The sequence below is a fragment of the Calidris pugnax genome, unplaced genomic scaffold (assembly GCF_001431845.1).
Source record: "Calidris pugnax isolate Ruff unplaced genomic scaffold, ASM143184v1 scaffold24, whole genome shotgun sequence".
NCBI classification, from domain to species: Eukaryota; Metazoa; Chordata; class Aves; order Charadriiformes; family Scolopacidae; genus Calidris; species Calidris pugnax.
The window spans coordinates 36,501,638-36,521,883 of NW_015090922.1; the positions used below are offsets into that span (position 1 = coordinate 36,501,638).

At 45.0% G+C, this 20,246-nt stretch overlaps 1 protein-coding gene across 1 annotated transcript in view; it reads left to right on the forward strand.

Annotated features, from left to right (window-relative positions):
- Positions 1 to 373: 373 nt before the first annotated feature.
- The window catches only part of MTHFD1L (methylenetetrahydrofolate dehydrogenase (NADP+ dependent) 1-like), a 155,319-nt gene continuing 135,446 nt past the window's right edge, over positions 374 to 20,246 (forward strand). Inside the window, exons 1-8 of the mRNA XM_014950508.1 lie at positions 374 to 542; positions 820 to 950; positions 4,599 to 4,649; positions 4,727 to 4,780; positions 7,601 to 7,725; positions 8,831 to 8,946; positions 10,039 to 10,163; positions 17,661 to 17,772. Coding sequence (XP_014805994.1) covers positions 374 to 542; positions 820 to 950; positions 4,599 to 4,649; positions 4,727 to 4,780; positions 7,601 to 7,725; positions 8,831 to 8,946; positions 10,039 to 10,163; positions 17,661 to 17,772 — 883 coding nt within the window. The remainder of the gene's footprint in view (positions 543 to 819; positions 951 to 4,598; positions 4,650 to 4,726; positions 4,781 to 7,600; positions 7,726 to 8,830; positions 8,947 to 10,038; positions 10,164 to 17,660; positions 17,773 to 20,246) is intronic.

Consider the following 20,246-nt stretch of genomic DNA (forward strand, 5'->3'; position numbering starts at 1 on the left):
TGCCCCCCCCGCCCCGTCCATTCAGCCTCAGCCGGGACAGCCTGTCTGCCACGGCGGTGACCTGAATTGGTCATTGGCTTCTGCCAGGGGGTGGTTACGAGGTGGCAAAACACGGCTCTGGGCTGTGCTTTCCTCCTGTCTTCCCTGCTGGGTGAGGGACAGACGGACCAACAGGCGTCTTCCAGGGGTCTCCTGGGTAGGTATGGTCTGTGGGTGCAGAAGGTGACAGAGGAGAGCCGGCAGCCAGAAGGTTTTTCCAGTGCCCGGCTGCCACCGGTTTTTCCAAGAAGTGGGGCGGCAAACAGAGCTCCTCTGTCTCCCTGCGGGTTGGAGCAGCGTCCATGAGACGTGGTAGGATGGCAGTGTCCATGAGATGCAGTGGGATGGCAGCGTCCATGAGACGTGGTGGGATGGCACGTCCACGAGAAGCGCCAGGGTTGCTGCTCTTCGGTCGGGTGATGCCCGCGTTAAGCTGTGGTGGCCCCAGGTGTACCTGTCATTGCGTGGTGTGGACACGAAGGACCCACCGAGGGCTCGGGGTGGTGGGTCCCTGCTGCCCTTCCCACAGTGGGTCTGGGCAAGCCGTGTGATGAATTGGCGTAGGCGAGCTATAAAGTTTTGGGCACGCCAGAGTGATGACACACACAGCTATAAAACACGTATTTTGGTCTGTTACAGTTTCCCGTACCAGCCTGCTGGGTGCCAGCCTTCACAGTTTACATCCCCAAGCAATTTTGGTAATGAAAAGCATATGTGCCTAAGCGGTTTTTTCATATTGCTGACTAACATAGGTTTTTCCACGTTGCTGACTGGTGCTAGAAAGGTTTACTGGGTTAAAATTTTCCCTGTTGTTATTGTGTTGCAGCAAAATCACCGAGAAGGCGAAGAAATCCTTGGCCTCTCTCAAGAGGGAGAACCCTGGGCTGGAGCCGACGCTTGCCATCATTCAGGTACGGTGTCCCTAGGGGCTCGCTGTCTGCGGGAGCTCCCTGGCAGTCCCCTGCCTTGTCTGAAACCTCTGGAGCACGACGGTGCAGAAAGTAATCTTTATTGGAGCGAAGCGTCGGGAGGAGGGTGATCCCTCCAGGGATCGAGGGAGGAAGATGGGTCTCATAAGCCCTTCTGAAACGGCCACAGCAAAGCTGAGGTCGTGGGAAGGGTTTGCAAAGGAAGGGGGTGATTTTATTCATTCCTCCCTTTGCTGACACAGTCTTCCCTGTTGTAAGTACAGATGACCTTGCCTTTTCTCACCAGTGGTCTGCGCTGATTGATATCCTTAAGTTAAAGCAGTTGTCCTCAACCTTCATTTAGTTGAAGCTTTTGTTGCAGTCCTGAAAAAAGGGTTTACGTGCCTGGAAATGCGGGCCCCTCTTCGCTTCCCACCCCTGGGATAACATGGCCAGGGTGAAGGAAATAAAACCCTGCTGCTTCCTGCCAGCCCTGTTGCCTTTGGGCAGCTGGAGCTTAGGACTGCCCTGCTGCTGGCCTAAGGAGAGGAAAGTGACACAGAAAACTCCCAGGCAGCTCAAAAGGGCCTGTGTGGGATAAATGCTCCTTGTAAAATGTCAGTATCCTTTCCAAGCAGCAGCGCTTTCTAAGGTGAAGCAGTCTCCCAGCAATTGAGAGCTGTGGTGTGACTGGACTGGAAGAGCTTTCCTTCCCATCCCACTGGTGCTGCCACCTTTGAGAACGGGCAATCAAATGGGTAGAAGAGGATTGCTGTCCCTGCAGAGCTGAGAGAAGTTCCTCTGCAGATTTCTTAAAGCTTCAAGGCTAAGAAACTCAAGATCTTTGTCATTCGGAGTGGGACCCGGAGCCGTGCAGACAAAGATGTTTCTGTCCTGTTTCCTAGGACAGTGGCGTTGATTTTGGGTGGTCTTGATTTTGAGTAGGGGCACGGTGAATCTCTGACCCAGGAGGCTTTAATTTTGAAACCTAACTGTGAGTATTTTTTCAAATGCTAATATTGAATCTAAGAAATGCAGCACCAGCTTTATTCTGGTAGGTCTTCTAGTGAGGCTGACTGAACAAGCTCTCCCATCTTTTACCCTCCCCAGAGGTCTGTGTTTTCAAATAGCCCTTTAGGGCTGTAAGTTTGAGGACTGCTAGACAAACAGTGACCCATCTTCTCGGTGACCTGTTGCTTCTCACTTCTGTCTTGTCTCCATTCAGTTGCAGCCTGAGCTGGAGTGGGGCAGTGATCAAATCCACCCTGGGCTGGAAGGGTCTGGGGGGGCTTCCTTTCAGCCACATGAGTCCCTCAGTCTGGTTTCCTGCAAGGCCCCATGAGCATTTTATGCTGGCACGAGGGCAGGGCCATTGTTAGGGTGGGAGAGAGCATTGTGTGAGGAGGGGGAGGTTCCTGCTCACTTGTAATATCACTTGAGATGCATCTACATTGGTGTTTTGGTTTCAATCATGGCTGTGCTTTAAACAAATGTGCCTCTTGTCCCTGTTTTATCCAACTTGGTTTGCATCATGAGGTGGCTGTAGGAACATGTGGCCTAGATCCTTCTGGATGAAATTCATCCAGATGTTGTTCTCCAGCCGTCAGTCACCCCTGGCTCCGGTCTGGTGGTAAGGACTGAAACAGAACTCATTTAAAGTATGTATTTGTTGGTACAAAGAAGACTTGTTTTAGTCTACAGATGCTCTTGTGGTACACAGCTGTGCCTGGGTATCATGGGCAGAGCTTTAAGGTTCATGTTGGTCTCCATGTGCCACGTTGCACCCAGAGGAGCAGAGGGAGGGCAGTGAAACAGTCTCCTTTGCCAGTCAGTCATGGGCAACAGCAGTTGGTGTAACGTGTCACCACCTCTGCAGCAGCACTGGGAATGAGGAACTGCAGGCTGAGCCCACCCTGGAATGGGTTTAGATGGGTTCTTTTCCTCTCGAGCCATCTGAACTTGAATTGATACCGAGATTGGTACCTGCGTTGCTTGTTATCCTTGTTGAACCTTGGTTGGGGATGCTCGACAGCAAGAAATGATTGGTGGCTGCTTCTTAATTTTGTCGAAGCTGAAGACTAATCACAGTGATGGGATCCTGTTCAGCAGTGGAGCTGTTGCCCTGCAAAGCTCAGTGAAGCACTGAGGGGGCTGCAGGAATCGGGGGTACATTGCAGGGGACAGTATGGTACTGCTGGTGGCTCCATCCCAGTTAAACTTCTCAAGCAGTCCTGGTGGTTACGTGCATCAGTTGTGGGGACACAGTTCCCCATGTGCTGGCACAGGGGAGCAGCTGCTGGGCTGTCCTTGGTCCCATCTCTTCTTGCCATGCCGCGACGTGGGCTCCACGCGTGTTCTGAGTGGAGCAGCCTCTGTGCTGCCCCTCGCCCCCCGCTGCCACATCTGGGGAGTGGGACACCAGCTGTGCGGTGCCAGAGATGCAGCAGTGCTGGGCTGGGGCAGGGGGCCAGGGATGGAGGACATGCTGGGCTGGGGGATGGAGGACAAGCTCTCGCCCCTGCTCAGGAGCTGCCACCCTCCCTGCAGCCTGTCCTTTTAAATGCCTTTTTTTTTTTTTTTTTTTTCCATTGGCAGCAGTTTTGGACCATTTGGGATTAAAATTAGGTTGGAAAGTTGTTACGGGCTTGAGCTGAGATGGTTTTGGGTGATGCCAGAGACAGTCAAAGCCAGCGCTGGCAGCTGCCATGAGGTGAGCGGCTCGACTCCCAACGGGAAGTCACTGGCACCAGGTTTTGTGGAAAAAGCGATGTAGAATGTGTTCATGAAATTATAACCAACACTTTTAAAATTATTTACTTCTGCCCTGCTGTCTGGGTTAGAAGACAAGTGTTATATGTGTTCTATTCATTTTGTTATGAAGCCGCTAACGCTCCTGAGGGTGGAACCCTCACTGATCTGTGTTGCTAGGAGGTTTCTAGTTCTGGATATTGGATTTTCAGTTTAATTGTTGCAATATATGAAAATATTTGAAGGACCTCCTAAGATTCAAGAGCAAATGGAAGAGTACAATTCAATTGTAATTATTATGGTTAAATATCGTAATACAAACAGTGCATATAGCTGTAGAAACCTTAGGGAGGAGGACTCCTGGGTGAGATGGTCTCCCAGGTAAATCTGCCCAGGGGACACTTCTGTCCCAGCTCAGGTGCCTGCTGGTAATTGGGATGAACTGACAGAACTCAGTGTAATGTACGATGATAATGATTTGCCTCAATTTTGATGGTAAGACAAACCAGTGTTGTTAGGTGATACAGAGGCACTGCAGGAAACACTAGCATTGCTGTTGCCTGCTTCATCCTTGTTACATGGATGGATGGAGAACGATATCTTCAGGTACAGACTGGCACCTTTCTTAAATGGTAAGCTTATCTTAAGGAAGTGGCCACTCTTGTCTGAAAGCCAGGCAGGAATCAACACACGCTTAAACTAGACAAGCCAAAATAAATTTACTGGATGGCCTTCCGCTGCTTTCTTAGAATTGCTGGCCTTTTTGTTTGTTTGACTACTAGTAGACACAAACATCCTCAACCGTGTTTCTTGCATAGGCCTGTGCATTAGTGCACTCACATATTTTTTTTTAATGTAAATCTATTATTTTAAAACTTTTTTTTTTCTGTTTTGTTCCCCAAGGCACACAATGATCACTTCATTCAAGAAATAAACAAGAACTTTGCCAAAGAGGTAAGCTTTAGCCACTACACTTGTTACTAATCAGGAGCTACTTGCCTTTGGTAATTATACCGATTTTCTTTTGGCAGGTTGGTCTGCGTGTTACTCACATCTGTCTCCCTGAAGGCTGCAGCAAGGATGAGGTAACTGCAGTACCTGAAGGACTCTTCCTTCTTGGCTTTTGTCATAAACCTGTCTTTATTGCTGGCTTTGCACTGCTCTCTATTAACTCAAATTGGGGTTGGGGCTGCCTTAGTTGAAGTAGCAAGTGTTATCCCCCTATTGGTAAGCATGGGAATAAAGAGAATGAAGAGGCTTGTCTGCTGTCCCCTGGCAAGCTGAGGCAGAATCAGCAGAGTAATGGTTTTTTGTCATGTCTGGGATTTAACTGCAGCATCCCCGTCCCCTCGTACCATCAGGGGTATCCTCTCTCCTCCAATTCCTCCTGTGACTGCACTTGATTCCAGCCCAAGTTATTCAGGGAAATTAAAGGGATTTAACTGCAGCATCCCCGTCCCCTCGTACCATCAGGGGTATCCTCTCTCCTACAGTTGCTCCTGTGACTGCACTTAATTCCAGCCCAAGTTATTCAGGGAAATTAAAAATGAATGGATGTAGAGGAGGAGGGGGTTGAATTTATTTGCCCGTTTGTTGATCTTGTAAGGTTTACAGTATGCGTTAAAAAAATCTTCTGCCCCAAATTCTGGATTTAACTGCAGCGTCCATGTCCCCTCGTACCATCAGGGGTATCCTCTCTCCTCCAATTCCTCCTGTGACTGCACTTGATTCCAGCCCAAGTTATTCAGGGAAATTAAAAATTAATGGCTGTAGAGGAGGAGGGGGTTGAATTTATTTGCCCGTTTGTTGATCTTGTAAGGTTTACAGTATGCGTTAAAAAAATCTTCTGCCCCAAATTCCTAGAGGGCTGAATTCTTACCTTGTCGAAGGCATTAGGTTGGAGGCACAGCACTAGTATCAAGTGTGTTTTAAATATAGCAAACTGTATTGAGATACGTGGTCCTGAGGCGTCTGAAAGTAAAACCAGCAAAGGAATGTGTAGTAAAAGATGCTGCTGTTCCCAGCTGGCCTCCCTGTGCTTGGCCAGTTTGGAGATCCTGCGGGCTCGTGGGTTTTGTGTACTGTTTTGTTTTACAGTACACTTTGTTTTTAAAATGTTAGTGGTTTGCAGTGTAATCTGGAGAACAGCTTCCTGATACCGTGAGAGGAGCTTATTGTGAAGAATTTCAGGAGTCCAGTTTTGTGGATGATGAGTAGTCGGCTACCCATTTAAGAAGGGTGGGCTTTTGAAATGAAGATCAAATACACTTTGCTGTCAGTAAATGTGTTTTATCTGCTGAGTAACACAGTAGGAAATAGGTGACTGTGCAGCAGTAGTTGCTGTTACTTTGAAATAATATCTTAGGAAAGGGCTGAGCTGTGTACCTAATGAGAAAAGCAGGGTGTTTTTGTTACTTGAAGAAAGTTACTTTCAGTAAAGATTGTAACATCTTGCTTACTCTCCTGCTTGCTCACTGTGACAAGGGTGATTTTTTTAATCTGTTAAAATCCACATACTGAATTCAAGTACCATGCAATGAAAATGGAACACTGAGCTATTTTCCCAGGAAGCAGGAATATAGTTCAAGGTTAATTCAATTCAGGCTATTTATGAACTATGTTTCCTTTAGTTACTGTGTAAGTCCCAACATTTGGTAGCATCTCAGAATTTTTTTAAGCAATATGTGGATGTTTTCACATCCATATTCTGCTGTATACACTCATCCTTATTTTCTGTTAGAATGTATACCAGTCCTATTGCTGTCAAATGGCACAGGGTCTTAATATTTTTATGTTTCTTGCCTGTTTCTGTCTCAGAAGTCAGCAAACTAAAGGGACAGTGACCTGCTTGTATAATCTTTGTTAACGTGAAAGTAGCACGTTCTCTTGGATCAGAGTTGCAGAGAGTCTAACCCCTTCCAAATTCCCCTAGCTTAATGTTGACTGCAGCATATCAGGTGTGTGGGCAATAGAGTTCACTGCTGTATTGAATAGCTCACATGAAAAGCATTTTAGGAAGGCATAGTAGTAGTGAAGGAAAAGAAAAACTCATATTCATTTTCTGTTGGATAATAATCAAATTATACACCTTTGTGGTGATTGCACACTGATTTTATTTATATGATGGAAAGACACGCTGACATGACATTTCTCACATGAGCAAATTTCAGCATGTTTTATTCCATTGAATTCTTTATGGTCACAGAGGAATAGCATATATTCCTCTTGGATCAGTGTTGCACTTTACAGATGATGCAATCAAGGTAGTGCAGTTTCAGATGTCAAATACGACCAATTATAAAACATTTGAACTCGTATCTGGTTAGTACTTGAAATTCACAAACTCTTGTGCAGTGCCTTTTCAAAATAACAGTTCTTCACAAGATGACCGTCAGCTCTTAGGAGCAGGGGTTTTTGAGAAGAAAAAATTGGTAACAATATATGCTGGTTTAATAAAATCAGTTTTCTCTTGTATAATTGGTTTTTTCAGTGTTAACAACTTTTTGTCCATGTCCTATTGGGACACAATCTGGTCCTATTTTGAACTATGTTTTAACCAAGGCTTCTTATTTTTAAAAGCATCTTCTGAAGCCATTACAGTGTCAAGCTTTTGCTGAGATTTGGAATGGGGAAAGACAAGACGCTTTTGGCAGAGTAATATCACATAATATATGTTGGCCTTGCAAAGTGTTTAGAATAGAGTCAGGGTGGCTTAATTTGATAAGTGGTGGAACTATAAACCAAGGAAAGCAGGTTATTGCTTTTTCATTTAGAAGTTGCTGTAATATGTGAGCGAAGCAAAGGTGGTGATAAGGTAGTTTTAAAATGCAGGTTTTATCCCCTTCTAATTTGATTGTTCTTTTGTCTGTTGTTCTGATCTTTAATGCTTTTTATTAACTTCCTAGATTGTCAATGAAATCTTGAGACTTAATGAGGATCCTAATGTGCAGGGCCTTGCCCTTGACCTCCCAGAAAGCTTGATTAGCAGTAAGGTATTAAACGCTGTGAAACCAGAGAAGGATGTGGATGGGTAAGTGAAGCACTGAGAAATAATATGAGCACACTCAAGGCTGATGGCTCTGTAAAATCAATTTTCCCCTGTGCTTTTCATTAATGGATTCCTCAGTCAATGTGTCTAGCTGTGCTATTAAGCAGTGATAAAAGATGCTGCTGAATCAATGAGGAGCCTTTTTCTGAAGTCATTTTGATCATTATCTTTTTCATCTTTATAATAACACTGTATATTCAGGACATGGTCTTTTTAAAGAAATAAAAAACGATGTTCTGATTCACTGATGATACTTAAGGTATTTAAGGTATTTCAGTACTGAACACAACTCCCAAATTTTTCACAAGAAGTGTGATGGAAAGGTTGCAGAGAAGGTTTTAACTTCCCTACAGCACTCTCTCACGGTGGGTGAGTGGGCTATAATAGTTCGGACCCATTAACTAAACTTTTCAATCAGTCTAGAGTTACTCTGCTCTCTGGAGAGACCTCTGGCATGATTTAGGTGCCTGGGTTACCACTTTGCTGCTCTTGCAGCCTTTTTGCTCTCAACTGCAGACTGTTGCCCTTTTTTTTTTTTTTTTTTTTTTTTATAGCTCTTTCCTTTTTTGTTTCACGTTAGGGAAAAAAATCTGAAAATCTTGCAAATTAGTTATCTTTCTGTTCTCTGGAGTACTGGAGATTGACAGAGAATGGTGAATTCAGAGCATCCTTCTGTATGAGAGAGAACACAGTGCAGCACAGAAGCACCAGAGTCCCCCCATCAAGCCAAGCTGAACCCAGGAGGAGGAATTGCCTCCAGCTCAGCGTGGCTCTGGCAGCACCAGGCAGCTTCCACTGCCACCACTGGGGTGTTTTGGCCCAGTGTCCCATGGGTGGCCAGTAAAGAGCTGCCTGTGGGCTCTTGTTGCTTGTTCAAACTCAGAGATCTGTTTCCCAGCCTCTCTGTGTGTAACTGGGATGTGGGGTGATAGAGCTTAGCCATAGTACATCACTATCAAATGATTTACTTTTATGAGGGGTGCTTGTCCTTGGGATTAGCTGCTAGCCATGGTACAAGCTTTGCTGAGGATTTATGTTACACAAACTGTTGGGTTTTTTTTTTAATTGCCATCTTTTTCCACTGCAGGTTGTCCGATGTAAACCTAGGGCGCTTGGTGCGCGGTGATGCCTACGACTGTCTAATTCCCCCCACGGTGTGTGCTGTGATGGAGCTTCTTGAAGATTTAGGTGAGACCTCCTATCGTAAGTAGGACATTGATTTTAGCCTAACTAATTTTCTCAGTTTTAATCCTGATGGAGAGACAAATGTAATTTCTCCTTGTTGTGTTTTCTGGTTTGTGTTCTTTTCCCACCTGACATATATATTTGTCTCCTGCTAGTGAGGAACCTCAGTAGTGGTTGTAGTATTTGCAGAAATGGGTTTCAGCCCTGCAGATTTTGGAGATTAGGCAGGGATTACCTGCCATTAGCAGACTTAATCTCACTGAAGCCACCCGAGACATCCGAGTCTTCAAAACCAAACATACAAACATCACGTAGGGATTTCACTTGGCAAGTTTGATTAGTGTGAACCGTTGGAGAAACCCAAGCCTGCCTGTAAATAACTGCCGAGCACATCTTTTGGTTTGGGTTGTGATGTGTAAATGGTAACATTGAAATGGCAGAGTTAAACAAGTGGCTTTACAGTGTGTGAAGACGCTGTTAGTTTAAGGCAGCGTTTCAGAAGCAGTCTCTCTTACAGCGATTCACAGTTGTTGAGACAAGGATTTCTGTAACAGAACTGCGAGCGGGAAGTCAAATGTACTTTGTAACAAATATGAATGAAAGGATTTGTGCAAATAAAATACCAGAAAACCAGAAGAGCCGTGTTTGCTTACTTGGATTAGAGAGTTGCCAGGAAGCAATTTAAGACCTGCGGCTGGTGTTACTGCATGGGCTCTGAAAGAGACACAGGGCTCTGTCCTGAGCTGCTTTGCTGGTTCTTCTGGAGGGCTTTCATAGAATCATTGAATCATAGAATGGTTAGGGTAGGACCTCAAAGATCATCGAGTTCCAACCCCCCTGCCATGGACAGGGACACCTCCACTAGAGCAGGTTGCTCAAGACCCCATCCAGCCTGGCCTTGAACACTTCCAGGGATGGGGCAGCCACAACTTCCCTGGGCAACCTGTTCCAGTGTCTCACCACCCTCATAGTAAAAAATTTCTTCCGGATATCTAATCTATCTAATTCCTCTGGCTTTGGATAGTGGGTGGCCTGCTGAAGGTAGGGAGGTGCTGCAGGCACTCCAGCTCTGTGTCCCAGCAGCTGAACGGCTTGCCTTGTGTCCTGCAGGTGGCAAGACGGTGCTGCTGGTGGGCGCCGACGGGGCGGTGGGGGCTGCCCTGCAGTGCCTGCTGCAGAGGGAGGGAGCGGCGACCGGGAGCTGCCGGTGGAAAGCCCCTCAGCTGCGGACCAAGGTGAGTGTTTGCCTGCCCACCCAGTGCCCGGGGGTCATCCTGCGTCCCCACCATCCAGGCATCCCTGTCAGCCATTCCCCAGAGGCAGACTCCTCGTCCAGTCGTGGGCAGCAGTGGGACACTGGAGCTCGCTGGTACCCACTGTGGGTTACCACCTTTCCTCTTCTCCTTCCCGCTTGCTCAGAAGTGGTGCTCGGGCAAACAGGGGCCTCTACCAGAATATTACATATGTAGCAGCAGCTATTAACAACTTCATTATTGTACACAGGTAGCTGTGAGAGAAAGAATCCAGAGGTGCAACTTAAAACAAATACAGTCTTTCCCTTGGTGCGAAACTGACGCTCATTTTCTTCCTGTCCTATGATACAGTTATCACTGTGAAATTACCTTTGTTGAATTTGTGTCTTAAAAGGTTTTAAACCGCTGCCTCTTTTGGGACAAGGAGGGTCACAATCTTTATCTTTGAAGAGAACTGTAAAAGGATTCAGAGAAATTCAGGACCTTAGAATCATAGAATCATAGAATGGTTAGAGTTGGAAGGGACCTTAAAGATCATCGAGTTCCAGCCCCCCTGCCATGGGCAGGGACACCTCCCACCAGACCAGGTTGCTCAAAGCCCCATCCAGCCTGGACTTGAACACTTCCAGGGATGGGGCACCCACAACTTCTCTGGGCAACCTGTTCCAGTGTCTCACCATTCTCACTATAAAGAATTTCTTTCTGATATCTGATCTACATCTCTCCTCTTGCAATTTAAAACCATTACCCCTTGTCCTGTCACTACACTCCCTGACAAAGAGTCCCTCCCCAGCTCTCCTGTAGGCTCCCTTTAGGTACTGGAAGGCTGCTATAAGGTCTCCCTGGAGCCTTCTCTTCTCCAGGCTGAACAACCCCAGCTCTCTCCGCCTGTCCTCATAGGAGAGGTGCTCCATCCTTCTGATCATCTTCGTGGCCCTCCGCTGGACCCGTTCCAACAGGTCCACATCCTTTCTATCTTGAGGACTCCAGAGCTGGACACAGTACTCCAGGTGGGGTCTCACGAGTGCAGAGTAGAGGGGCAGAATCACCTCCCATGACCTGCTGGCCATGCTTCTTTTGATGCAGCCCAGGATGCAGTTGGCTTTCTGGGCTACCAGTGCGCACTGGACCATGGAACCATGGACCATGGACCACTGAAGGATTTAGTTCACGTGGTCTCCCTGGTTGCTTATTGCAGAGCTTTCAGAAACAACTTAGAAGTTGACATGATTTCCTGTCAAACTTCCCAGTTTGTTCCTTAGTCCCAAGTTTCATTGAAGAGTACAACTGGGAATGTGTTGTCCTTGGGGTGCGTGTAGGGGGGTTTGGATACCGGCTGTGGACGAGGTGTTTGTACCCCAGGGGCTGTTTGGGGGTGGCTGTTGGGGTGAGGTGGAAGGGGACAGCTCGTGTGTTAGATTTGGTAGCACATGCCACAAGGTGGCAGCCAATGCAAAATGATGGTGTCCAACCTCTGGGCCGGGAAGGCAAGGACAGGAGGAGGAAATGGGTTTAAGCAGCTGTGATAGTTAGAAAGTTCTCTGGCAAACCTCTGTTTTCACAGCTGCAGATGTTTTCGTCGGGCTTGTCCCAGCTCTGTGCTTCAAGTGACTGACGGCTCGTAGGAAACAGATGCCCCTCTCGGAGCTGGGAGCACTGTGAACTTAATACTAGCTGGGTCCATTCTTTAATTATTTCTCATTGCCTGGGGTTGTGCTGGGCTGGATGGGACGGGTCACGGGGTGGCCAGAGGTGTTTCCAATGGTTCACAGCAAAAGACTTGGACCGGGCCAGAGCTGCTTGTGCAGGGCTGTCCATGTGCTGTGGAGAGATCTGTTTCCTTCCCTCCAGATGCTTTCCCAGAACCGTGCTTTGCTTTTTTGGCACGCCCCGCAGGTTACCTCTCGCAGCAGGTCGCTGATGGGAAACAGAATAGGAGGCCTAAGCAGGAGGCAGTTTGAGGCTTTGCACATCAGTCTTCCCAAGTTCATTTTAACTTTTGGCAGTAATGGAGTTTCTGCGTTGCCTGGAGGACTAATCAGCAGAGCTCGGGGGAAACCTACCTTCCTCTTCCTCATCTGTAAGCCTGGAGCAGCGTGTCACCAGTAACCCTCAAAGGGCTGCTGAACTTGGCTGGATGTAACTCTGTCATAGTTAACTCTAGCTCCTAGATAAAATCTAATACATGGAGGGAAAGTTGTCTTGTATCATATTCCCAGAAGCTGGAGAGTCAGAAACTGAGCACGGATTTACCACTGGACAACAAGGCACTGCTGTCTCGTGGCAACCTGCATTTGAAGTACAATGTTGTTAGATAACATGATTGTAACTGACGATAAGGATTCATTTTCTCTCACTCGTTCGAAGCACTAATTAAGTAAAAATGGTTTAAAGGCTCACAAGGTTTCTTCTCTTGAGGTTTATTTGTTTGAATTCCAAGTAAGAAAATGTGTTAGTTGATGTCAAGATTTTCTCCAAGTCTTGGCAAAATTAATTCACATTCTGTTTTTACTGAAAAATAAACTGAATTTAGGCATGGCTGTACACTTTTTGTTCTTCATCTGAACGTGATATCTCTACAGTAACAGTCTGTGTGCCCTTCTTTGGAAGTATAACCTAAGGTAGCGTGATAACTTCACTTAGAAAGTGAGGGATGAACATATGAAGAATATGAACTTTTGGGATGCATTGTTTTGCAAACTATAACAGGAGAATAAAAATTGAACTTAAGGGTAGGTGTACCTTATTTGTCTTAATTTGTTGGCCGGACCCATTTGCACTGAAACACTAATCCCAAACTTCATGAGGTAACACCTGCCTTAAGCGGGCACATTACCTTTGACTAGCTCTGCTGATTTTTTCTTCTGTTGAAAGGGTGGCATAATAACAAGTGTTTTCTTTAGAAATTCTACCAATTTAAATGAGAGACACAGCACTAAGGTTTTAGGTCTTTCTGGATCGTGTTTTGTATTGCTACGGACTTGTTATTGCCTCTTGTACTCATGCACTTTTGCAAAACTATTGCAAACTTTGCAAAACTATTTTGAAAATGATCAGGAGGAAGGTATGTTTTAGTCCACCTCGGGAAAAGTCTAAGGATGTAGAGGTAGCTCTGATGCAACATGATACCATCTACCATCTGACTTAGTGTGCTCCTTTAAAGCAAGTCTTTTCTGTCCTATGTCAGGAAAATGGAATAACATAAATAATGGTACATTTTCATTTCCTTGCTTTGACCTGCATGAATAATGGATGTACTTTGCATGTTCTTTTCCCTCCCCGCTTCATATTTTAAGGTGAACAGATTATTAACGTTTTGGGATTTTTTTGTTTTGTTTTGGGTTTGCTTGACTTTAGTTATTAAAAATAATTGTCATGGCATAGCTGAGCCACGTCCTTCAGCACTCTTGAGCTTCCTGGGGTTTCAAATAAAATCACAAATGAAAGAGAGCAGTATATTCCAGAAGGTTCTGGCACAGCTGTGCATAGTTACCATGAAGAAACGCGATTCTTTTTGCATTGATATGTTGGATGTAAAATAAATTATGACATAAGACATAAAGACTTGAGCATTTTGATGGAAATAGGTAAGATGTTATCATTCTGTTAAGCTTTTGTGTAGATAAGTCTTCAAAGCACAGTTACTGCAGAGTGCCTGACAAATGACCCAGTGACATACTTTGAAGAACATCTCACTTGTTGTCATTAAAAAATGGGAGTACCCAAAAGTCAGTTCAGCGTTGCGGGTGAGGAATGGGAACTGACATGCTTAATCCTTTATTGTGTCAGAATTAGATTTTCTAGTTTTAAGGGAGGTTATCAAAGGAGGTTATTTCAAATTTGAAATTTATCTCCCTGCTTGTGAGCCAGAGGAACAGTTGCTAAAGCATCCCACGGTAGGGATGCAGACCTAATTTTCACAGGCACTGTGTAGAGCAGGTGCATTCGGGCCGATGTGGTAGGGAAGGGGCTGTCAGTGTCTGGGCAAGGAGAAGGTAGAAGGGAGCTGGTGGCTGCTCGATGCAGCTCATCCCTGAGGACCACGTCTTGGGCAAAGGGATCAGAGCAGACCATGAATAGTTGTTCCACTCGAGTGCCAATGGTCTGCAAACCTTGAACTTCCCGAGGCAGTGATGGAGCTGGAAGAAACCATGTAAGGAGAACATGCCTGGGTGGAAAAAGTACCTGGAACTAGGCATTGACATCATAAAAAAATTAAAAGACTGCGGAAAGTAATTAGAATTGCTGTGATTGAAGTGGAACCTGATCTGTAAACTAGTGTGTAAAATTATTTTTTCTCATAAGGAGAGTTGTGAAAATACTTTGAATCAGTTTCCTATTCCTTATTCCGTCTCTTAAATCCTAGCTGGCCTAATTTCATACCCAGGAAACTGGGAGCTTTTTCATTTCAAATATTAATTTCAAGTATTTTTTTCTTTGATCATGTATTTAAAAATGGCTTTTGTAGAAGTCAGTTTTAACTATGGGGAAATGAAATTTTTATGCAGGCTTCATGGCAAAATGAGTTTTCTGTAATCTGGAATACACAGCTACTTTGTACCATTATCATTAAATACTTGGCTGGAAAGTCGGTATTGTTGTTTTAACATTTGGTGTTCTGTCTTGGGAATGGGTGGTGCTTCTTAATCTGCTTCTACTTAAATCTTGGTGGAGAGAGTCATATTTTGTTATGAGGTAAGGTTTCAGATTATTTATTGGCACAGCTCTTCCCAACTGAAAAAATATTTACCAGTGAGGAGGCAGGATACTACTGGAGTGTTAGCTTACTTTGTCTTCAGCCTGTTGCCTGGTGCATAGGGGTGGTTTGGCACGATGCTCACCCTTCCTTCCTCCAGCCTTCCTGGTGGGATGCAGCCTTGCTGTCCAGGGCACTGGGCAATTGCTTGTGCTGTGGCCACACATTCCCCCTTGTGGATATCTCCTCGGCCTTCTGGCTACAGCTGCCAGTAGCATCTGGTTCCTCTCAAAAGCGTCCTCTGTCCGGGGACTGTGCGGTGCGTTTGCTGGGGAGGTTGGATGTGATGATTTCATAGGTCTTTTCCATCCCTAACGGCTGTGATTTGTTTCTGATGTAGGAGATAAGCCTGCCCACGCCTCCCAGGGCTTGCGGCTTGCTTTAGTGATTTACAGGCAGTCAAAAGAGTAGGTTATGGCAAGAGAGGAAAAAAAATCAGGGGAGGCATGGGCACGACTTCTTGCAAGTGAAACCGAAATGCCCTGATGGAGATCACATATGTCTCATCCAAGGATGCCCAAAATTGTATCAAGAACTTTTTTCCTTTCAGTGGACTCACTCTCCCTCAGTCAAACAAGTTTCTGGATATAATTTTTTTAAAAAATACTCACAGGTGAAAAAAAGTTATATAAAGTGTTTGTGATACATACTTTATTGACTCTACGGGAACTTTTTCAATAGTTGCACATATATAGCAAGAGAGCTAGAATTGTATCTGTACCTGTTTTTTTTCTCTTAATATTTACTTTCTTTTTGAAATAAGGAAAAGGAGACTGTGGTGGGCAAGGCTTTGAGATCAGTGTGCCTTCAACCCGTAGGACAACTGTTGCTGTAATACAGCTTTTTTTCATGGAGGAGGTGGGGCAGGGCAATGAGATGAAAGGTTCAGCTGGTTTTCCGATACGTTTATGGGTATCTGTGACGTTAGCCATCTGAAATAGTGATAGCATTGGCTACAAAAATGATTGTGTCCAGCTGCTAAGAACATTTTTGAACATTATGATCGGTAGATGGAGATGAATATTTGGGTCAGGTCAGCCGTTTTCTGGCATTACAGTTACATTGGATCAATTCTGTCATAAGTATGTCAGCTGAACGTTTGTCAAACTTATTGCTTGTTGCGTACAGCTCTCAACTGGTCCGTAGTTTCATGATGGCCAGCGGTGTGCAGAGCTCTTAGTCCCTGTCCCAGAGGCTTGGCATGGGATGACATACCTGACTACAGTATGTGAGTTATAGCTGCTAGAATATGAATCATTTTTTTGTTACAAAAAAAAAGAAACAAAAAGATTGGGTTCATGTAACTGAGAATAATCACTGAGAATAATCACTGCTTTTCTCGGTGTTGATAATGTTAACTCTTAGGGCAGAGACTGGCCTCCTGTTGCAGGAAAGTGTGTCTTCAGCGTACTGTTCCTGGTACAGAAGTCACTGCAGCGTCTTTTTATCCGGATTTACTTGCAGATTCCTCAGTAGGGTTTGACCTGACGCTGGTGGAGCATTATGATTTATGTGGCCTTCTAGGAGTGCCGTGTAAGCCGATATTGGCACCAGGGGCGAGGGTGTAGGGGTTTGGGTAAGGCTGAGGGGCTGCTGATGGGACCCTGAGTTTGCAGGCAATCACAGGAGCGTTGAGGGGCTTCTGACCGACGCCTGAATCCACTCGTTGCATTAGCTCATTTGTCAAGCGAGCAAATCTTCTCCCACAACTTTGGCTTTGTTTCCGTGTGTGGATCTCCGAGGAGGGTTAGGCCATCCTTGCGTCCTCTGAGGGAGAAGATGGAGCTTTTTTAGCTTTCTGCCTTTTCCGCCACAGTTATGCTCTTCTCCCCTCCTGGATGCTCAGCGGTGCCAAAAACCTGCTATCCTGATAGGATTTGTAGCTGTTCTTTCTTGGCAGGAGCGTTGGGCAGGGTTGCGTCAGAGCGCTCTTGGCCAAAAAAGAAGCTGGAACGCTTGTCAGTCACAAGTCAATTCACAGAGAGGCTCGCTGAGTTTGTGACACTTGGTATTAATTTGCATTTTTCGAAATATTCCCCAAATCACTATGTCCCTGAAGTAATTTTTACATTCAGGCTTGAGGCAGTGCTGTGCCTGTGTTTTGCTTTTTTAGTGGCTCTTTATACCTCTGCCTCTGGTGCTCTCCCTTATCTCATGGTGATTCCGGTAATTGGTACAGGACCCCGTTTCAGAGGAGGGAGGAAAGGAAGACGCTTATGTCTTTGATTAGGAGAATTTTTGTAGTAACCATTTTTGCTGCAACATCTGTCAGGTTGAACTAAATCAGAGGCGCTGATTAGCAAACATGAACTGAGAAGGGAAAAAATGCTTTAATTGGTATTCTTCAAAGGCATTGATGTTTGCAGATCAGGTCATCTTGCATTCCTGTCAGCTGGCCTGGTTTTCTACTGTCAGATAATTTGACTGTACTATTTATAATTGCCTATTTACTGTCTTTCAACCCTTTTCTTTCTTAAGTCTCTCCAAGTTATCTTGTTGGCCAGGACTTTGGACAGTGATAGGACTTTTTCTTTGAAAGTATGTAATCCCCATTAAATATTATTGGTGTCGACTCTGACCCCACTTGCCTGATCTCACAGTTTGTTTACCTGACTTTGTTTTAAATGCTATTGTTCTTAAGTTTCATGTTAAGTTTCATAAGGTGCATGTTGAGGAATGTATTTCTAACATTTAATGCTTGTTTTGTTTTGGGCCGTCCCTAGCTTCAACACGCGGACGTGGTGATAGTTGGCAGTACGAAACCAGATGATGTCCCTGGGAGCTGGATAAAGCCTGGAACCACCATTATCAGTTTTTCTCGAGACTTACTGTCAGGTAAGAGGTGTTAAAAGGTCTTGAAAGTGATATAAACCAAGTATTTGCAATATATTTGGTGACAACACAGTGTGGTTAAAAGCTGCATCTTCAGGAGAAGTCCTTTAAAAGTGGGTGTTTGTTTACAGAGGATGTGCATATGTGTGTCTGATGTATAAATAGGAAAAAAGATGTCAGGTGAGGGAAGAAAGGCTGGAGGAGAGTCTTCATACCAGGATTAATAATGATGATATGAGCTACTGTTTAGTGCTGGTTTGTACATTATGTTATCCTGTGACTTCTGTGGACTTACCTGGACTATGGCAAAAAGAGAAGAGGAGCAAAAACATCACAGAATCACAACATGATATGAGATTGGAGGGGACCTCCAGAGATCACCTGGTCCAACCCCCCCTGCCAAAGCATGTCCACCTAGAGCAGGTTGCACAGGAATGTGTCCAGGCGGGTTTTGAATGTCTCCAGAGAAGAAGACTCCACCACCTCCCTGGGCAGCCTGTTCTAGTGCCTTGCCATCCTCCAAGTAAAGAAGTTCCTCCTTGTGTTTAGATGGAACTTTTTAAGTTCTTGTAATCCTTCTAAGCAGAAACCTCTTAGGTGTTGGACTTGGGGTGGAGGTGCAGGTCTCTGAAGGCAGGATGTGCCAATCCTTGTAGCCTGAGCGGGCACCACTAATGACTGAACTCTCCTGGCTCTGCGTGCTGCCTGGTGCAAGCCCCATGTTCAGATACCTAAATCTCTCCTTCCATTGCAGAGGAAGACTGGGATTTTCAGAGACTTAAAAGTTATACAGGGTAACTGCATTGCCATGTCTTGAGCCTTAAGTGTCTTCATGCCTTAATTGCTATATACAACTATAGATATTAGTGTTTCCCTTCCCTAAAAGAGTGCTATCAGGAAAACTGCATTAAAACATTTGTGTGGTGTTCACGTACCACACTAACAATCATTCTTAAGGCAGGAAATGTAAGATTTGGCATGAGCATATAGATTTCTTTACATTTTTCAAGTTGTATCAGTGGGCTGTGCTAAGTAGAGCATTTCTTTGGAAAGGCAGCATGAGATTTTTAGCAAGATAATTTAAATAGAACTTATCTACCAAATGCCCATCTGTCTTTATGCTTATGCTTTTGAGACTGTCAGAATCTTGGAGAAACTCCGAAAAAATAGCAGAAATGCATTTTAGCAGCTTTAAAAAATGCTGGCCTCAAGACTTACTAAAGAGGTACATGAAACACAGGTGTCTGTTTGACAGGAAGAATGCACTTAGTTTAATTGCAAGATATTTATTAAAAGCCCATTGTGGCGTAGTCATGACCTTGGAAAAACAACTGAGTTAACAACTGACTCTTCACTTTCAATACATGGTGGATTCTGGCTGAGGTGCTTGGAAATTGTTCTGGGTTTTTTCTTGCTTTAGAAATGTCCAACTCAACATCTGTGGGGTCACAGGAGCTACATGAAGCCTGAAAGCAACAATGGCCATGAAATGAATTTTTATTCTTGCTAGGTGATGGTGAGATTTCTAATGTAGGTACACATGTAGTTTAACACACTCGCATGTCCTGTACTTGGCACTTGTGATGTGCTGTGCCCAGTTTTGGGCCCCTTACCACAAAAAAGACATTGAGGTGCTGGAGCGGGTCCAGAGAAGGGCAATGAAGCTGGTGAGGGGTCTGGAGAGTAAGTCTTATGAGGAGAGGCTGAGGGAGCTGGGGGTGTTCAGCCTGGAGGAGGCTGAGGGGAGACCTTATCGCTGTATCGCGGGGGTCAGTCTCTTCTCCCAAGTCACAGGCGACAGGACAAGAGGAAATGGCCTCAAATTGCGCCAGGGGAGGTTTTGATTGGATACTAGGAAAAATTTTTACACTGAAAGGGATATTAAACATTGGAATGGATTCCCCAGGGAAGTGGTTGAGGCACCATCCCTGGAGGTATTCAAAAGATGGGTTGACATAATGCTTAGTGACATGGTTTAGTGATGGGTTTTATCAGAGTTAGGTTGATGGTTGGACTAGATGATCTTAAACGTCCCTTCCAACCTAGACAATTCTGTGATACTAAGAGCACTCAACATTTGCAAGAACATGGTTGAGTCGGGCAGCTGTAATGGTGTAAGCCAGGAGAGTAGAGCTAAAAGTGCCTGCTCCGAAGTGACAGAATTTCTCAAGTATGTTTTTAATCTGATCAAAGACTTGTAGATGATCACAATTTTAAAATGTTCTACAATTTCTAGCAGTGCAACATTTTACTCCATTAATGATTTTGGAATCAAGTGAGTGCCGGTAGTGACTTGCAGGAAAATGCTTTGTGTGTGAAAGTACAGAAAGGAAAATCAAGTTTCTGAACAAAACTTAAGGACGCCAAAATTATTTGGGATTTGGGGTCACTCCTTTGGGGTCACCTGAATGCTGAAGTTTGAGTGTGCTATGGTTTGAGTATGTTAGTGGGAAATTCAACCATTTCACCACCTCTTC